Raw genomic sequence first — 5,444 nt, 5'->3', positions numbered from 1 at the left:
TGTCTAGTTTTGGATGGAGGATATTGCTGCATTTCTATTTCTATTCGTAAACAACAAATTAGTACAATTCAAGGCTAAAGGCGCCAAAAAAAAACATCATATTCCACTTCAAATTATTTTAATTGGTTATGTTGTCTTTTTATTTGGAGTAGTATTTTATTTGAAACTATTTTAATTTATCTATGAATACAGGGTTCAAAACCTCCAATTTCGGATATTTTATAATTTGATTTTATATTTGATTTTGATGTATATAAATTATATAAATACAATTATAATAATTAAAAAACACACATAAAAATTACATTTATGTATTAATAAATGATATATTTAATTATAATTATTTTGAGTTTTGATCTATCTCAATTTTTGTATGTATTGAGTTTTTATTGTAGTATTTTTTATTTATTGGATTTTTATTATAACATTTTATTTATTTCGATTAATATTTATGAAAAAAAATGGACCTTTTAAAAGTTTGGGGCCTCCCAAAATGTTTTTTTGATAGTGGCCCGTGAAAAAAATATAAATTTTGACATTTGAAAATAAAAAATTTGTGTCTCAAATAAAAATAATTGTTAATTGAAATAAAATATGTATTTTACGCATAATAGTCTATGAGAATATTAAAAAATTTGGCATTTAAAAATAAAATTTTATGTCTCAAATAAAAACAATGGTTAATTAAATAAAATAAGTATTTTGTTGATAGGGGTCTGTGGCCCGTGAGCAAAATAAAAAAATTTGGACATTTAAAAATAAAAGTTTTGTGTCTCAAATAAAGACAATTGTTAGTTAAAATAAAATAGATATTTTGCTCATAGTAGCTCGTGAGAAAAATAAAAATTCTCTGTCTTAAATAAAGACAATAAAATCGATATTTTGCTCACAGTGGCTCGTGAGAAAAATAAGAATTTTGACATTTGAAAATAAATTTTTTAATAATCATAAAATAATTATGTTTTCGGTTGAGTAAAATTTTATGTGTTGCTCTTCATTCAATTTATTTATTCTTAGAAAAATAAAAAAGAGAAAGAGAAAAATTAAAATGAAAGTGAAATGGTGAGTGAAAGAATGAGAAAAAGAGAAAAAAGTGAAAGTTGAAAAAAGTATTAAATAAGAACTTGACACTTGGTAGCATTTAGTTGAAGAGAGGTGAATTAATTGGGAGATTATATTTTTACAATTTTAACTTTTTGCAAGTGGTAACTTTTTTTAAATGAAGGGTAATATTGGTAGTTTGTAGGCATCTTTCTTTAATTGATAGATATAATAATTGATTATTGAATTTCTCCATTGAATAAATAGCAAGTGTTTTAATTTAGATTTTTTGATATCATATTAAATTTAATTTTTTTATAAAATTGATTTATAAAATGGGAGGTGTCACCTTTTATAATTTCTTTTACAATAAATATAACATTTGATTTAAATTCATCACTATATGTTATTTTTATATAATTATCTTAGTATTGGAAAGTTCAAGGAGCAAAGACTTATAAGTGTCAATGGTTCATGTGGAATTTTAACATTTTCACATTTGAAATCCAACAATCTTCTCTACAAGTATGAGGCACTCATATCTATAGCCTTGGTCCACTTCTGCTCTTCCGCTCTTCCACTGAGTTTTTTAGGAATCAAAAGACCTTGACACCATATATTTGCGAAAAACCTAAGACAATTGGGGTATGGGTCACCTCTCCTATAAACTTAACATTTCCTTTATTCCTAGTCGATGTGGGACTTTAACACTTTCACACTTAAAACCCAACAAAATTCTTCACATGTGTGAGTCACCCACATCACTAACATTGATTTACACTAGGATCCACTTCCGTTCCTCCATCGTACCAAAGTGTCAATAGATCAAACGTTAAAGATCTAAGAAACCTTGACACTACATATCCACCCAAAATCTTAAGACAATGAAATATGAGTCACCTAACATTTTCCCTATTCTTAATCAATGTAAAATTTGAGTCTTTTCACATTTAAAACCACAACACTTAAAATATAAGAAACAATTTTTTTTAAGTATAAATTTAATAAAATTTTAAGTTGTGCTCTCAATTCAATTCACATGTTATAGATATTAAAAAAAATCGTTTTAAAGATTGTATATATAACTTTTAAAAGTTAAAATATTAATGGTAAGTTTATATTTTTAATATTTTTATTTTATATTTTTAAGATATGAGCTAATATGATGAATACTTTTTTTTTATATGGATGTAGTGATAATAATTATTATAAATTCACATACGAGATTTAGCTTTGACAACATTCAACTTATTAATATTGATGTTTATTAATTAATTAAAATTCACAAAAAAAGACAATAAATAAATTTAATACATTACTATTTAGAAAAGCAATTAATCCATATAAAAATTGTTCAAAAATTATATTAGTGGTGTTGATAAGGCTTCGCTCGTAATATATAGATTAATTGGGACTTTCTGTGAGTCGAGTATAACCCCAGATTCAATCCTTGAACTTTTTAAAAACAAAAAGAAGTAATGCCCGAATAGACACTGAAATTAGGACCCATAATCATAGTCATGATTATGACTAATAACAAAAGGAAGATTCAGATTAATGCTTTCAATTATTTAAAAGTAACTATACAATTACTCCCTCTGTCTCATAATAAGTGTCTCATTTGTATTTTTTCCTTGTTTCAAATTAATTGTCCATTTACAATTCCAATGCATCAATCATTATTATTTTTCCACTATTATACCCCTATTTATTAACTTTCACGTTATTCAACTACTATTAATAGGGGTATTCTAGTAAATGACATTAACTTTTTTACTAAAACCAACACATCCAATCATTTTCTTAAAAACCGTGCATTGCTCAAATAAGACATTTATTATGAGACGGAGGGAGTATATATTACGATCAAGGCATCAGAAAGAGAGATTTTCACGTGTTGAAAGAAAAGTAAACGACAAAGAAATAGACACAGCCTTTTAATTTTCTATTGCTACTCATTAGTCATTAGATAAGATAATCATCCACTCTCATATATGCATTGGCGTGCTACTAAAAATCAAATCCAATTTAATCCAAAAAATCAAATATAATTAGAACTATTCATATATTAACTAACAACAATACTAGCATAATAAAAAACCATGTACCATATTAAAAAGCTACTGAAAAAGGAGAATCTAAAATGACCCTAGGAGATTGTCCTTTGAATTTAGAATTGGGGCAAAAGTGATTTCTAGCATGTAATAAAAATCTTTAAAATAGAATTACAGTACCTTTATATGGCCAATTTTTGATCCGTGATGTCAAATAGTCCTTCCCAATTCTACAATTTCACAAACTTTACCTTCCCACTTTATTACTTTCAACTTCACATTTACTTTCCACTCTTAATTTAGAAACCGCAACAAGATCCAACTTACCTCATTCAAGCTACGCTGCAAGGTTAGGTAGTAGTATCACTACAGTAAGACATTCTTCACGTGATTTGCTTGTGCCCTCCAACATTTCATAGTTTCATTTCACCTAATATTAGTCATAATAATATCGAATTAATTAGATCTTTAAACAAGTTAAATTATACTCTTTCCTTCTTATAATAAAAAAAATTAAGTTTTAGAATTTTTTTCTTTATTTCTTTTTTATAAAATTATCGTTGTTTTATAGTTTTGAAATATTGTCTCCAAAAAAATTACTCCCTTTAAAACGTTGTGTTGCATTGTTTAAATTTATTTATATAAATCAGCCAATTTACCAATACATCTAAAAAATGTTAAATTTTATACTATATTATTCTTACTTCCAAAGTAGATAGTTGGTGTAGAATTACACCCATTGATAGAGCGTAGTAGCGCGTCATCACTCTTTTATAAAATTGTGTAAAAATCAACTTTACGTATATAAACACTTATTCTGATTTTGATGTAAGATTTCAATTACTTTTTCAAATTCAACTCTTTTAAGTAACTGATATAATTATTTCTTATCATTCAATAATTTTTTTCAATTCTTCACTAATTCTTTCACTTCCAATAATTATTTTATTAAATTTACGATAATCAAAGATGATTTTATCAAATTCAAACACATAAGTCACATTGAGCTGTCATCATGATTTTCACAAAATCAGCTTCAAAAACATGAATACCACATGATTTTAAGTAATTCAACTCGAAACCAAAGATCTAACACTAGTCCAATTTTAACACATTGATTTCACCATAGTTTCACATTTTGTCCAAACCTAATGGCAAAACCGTAAATACACACCCAATCTTGAAAATAGGGTCAGTTTCGCACACTAAACGCTAGCTAGTAATACAACCTGTCAACAACAACTTACAGCCTGGAAAGCCATTCCCGCAGCTTCTAATTAATTAAATCAAAATTCCACGTGGAAATTACTTACTATATATTCCCTTCATCACGTTCCTCTCTTCTTCAACTAATAACAACATTTTCCATTTTTTCACGACTCATACATAACTCGCCGGACTCACTGAGTCACATCACAATGGGAAACTGTACCTCCTCCGATTCAACTCGTGTTGCGACGGCGAAGCTTATTCTACAAGACGGAAGGTTACGAGAGTTTACTTATCCTGTCAAGGTATCTTACCTCTTACAGGAGCATCCGTCGTGTTTTATATGTAACTCCGACGAAATGGATTTCGACGACGTCGTCACCGCCGTCGATGAAAACCAAGCGTTGCAACTAGGACAGCTTTACTTTGTGCTTCCGTTGAGTTGGTTGAGGCAACCTTTGCAGGCTCAGGAGATGGCGGCATTGGCCGTTAAAGCGAGTTCCGCTCTCATGAAAAGTGGCGCTTCCTATAAATGCGGTTGTCGCGGGAAACAGATTCTGTTCTCCGGTGAGTGTGACGCTAAGCGTGTCTCACCGGCGAGTGTTTCCGGCGGCGTTACTGTACAGAGATCGAGAAGAGGGAGAAATAACAGAAGCGGTAGTGCCGGTGTTGAGAAGTTTGCGGCGTTGTTGAGTTCGATTCCGGAGTAGGGGTAGTTTCGGAAAAACTAGTAGATGGTTATTTTTTATTTTGTAGATATTTCTTTTTTGAGATTTTATTTTGTTTTATTTTTTATGTAGAGTGTTTTTAGTGAACAAAATGAAGGAAATTTAGATTCTTTGGAGTTAGATGAAAGTGATCATTGAAATTTGGATATTCCGTTAATTTGTCTTTCCCTCTTTAAATTACCTTACATTTTACTTTTTGACCGCAATTAAGTTCGTATATTCTTTGCAATTAAATTATGTTTTGAAGTTTTTAAGTAGATTAATTAACCATAACGTCAAAACTCAAAATTAAGAATGTAGTGTTTAATAAAATTTATCAATTAATTATTGCAAAATATAAAATAACATGAATAAAGATTTTAATGAATAAATAATTTTTTCAATTATAATTATTAGAAAATTGAGAAAGGAA

General features: G+C 28.4%; 1 protein-coding gene across 1 annotated transcript; it reads left to right on the top strand.

The window, feature by feature from the left end:
* Positions 1-4,427: 4,427 nt before the first annotated feature.
* On the top strand, positions 4,428-5,189 carry LOC131633548 (uncharacterized). Its single transcript, XM_058904245.1, has one exon. It carries the CDS (start codon positions 4,514-4,516, stop codon positions 5,012-5,014), a length of 501 nt encoding a protein of 166 aa, XP_058760228.1. The 5' UTR covers positions 4,428-4,513; the 3' UTR covers positions 5,015-5,189.
* The last annotated feature ends 255 nt before the right edge of the window (positions 5,190-5,444 follow it).

The sequence above is a fragment of the Vicia villosa genome, unplaced genomic scaffold, assembly GCF_029867415.1.
Source record: "Vicia villosa cultivar HV-30 ecotype Madison, WI unplaced genomic scaffold, Vvil1.0 ctg.001135F_1_1, whole genome shotgun sequence".
NCBI lineage: Eukaryota > Viridiplantae > Streptophyta > Magnoliopsida > Fabales > Fabaceae > Vicia > Vicia villosa.
The sequence above is the reverse complement of the archived record's forward strand: the minus strand, read 5'-3'. Positions and strand labels throughout refer to the sequence as shown.

Excerpts from the sequence above, each read along its gene's own strand:
- LOC131633548 (XM_058904245.1), top strand. The coding sequence starts at position 4,514 with ATGGGAAACTGTACCTCCTCCGATTCAACTCGTGTTGCGACGGCGAAG.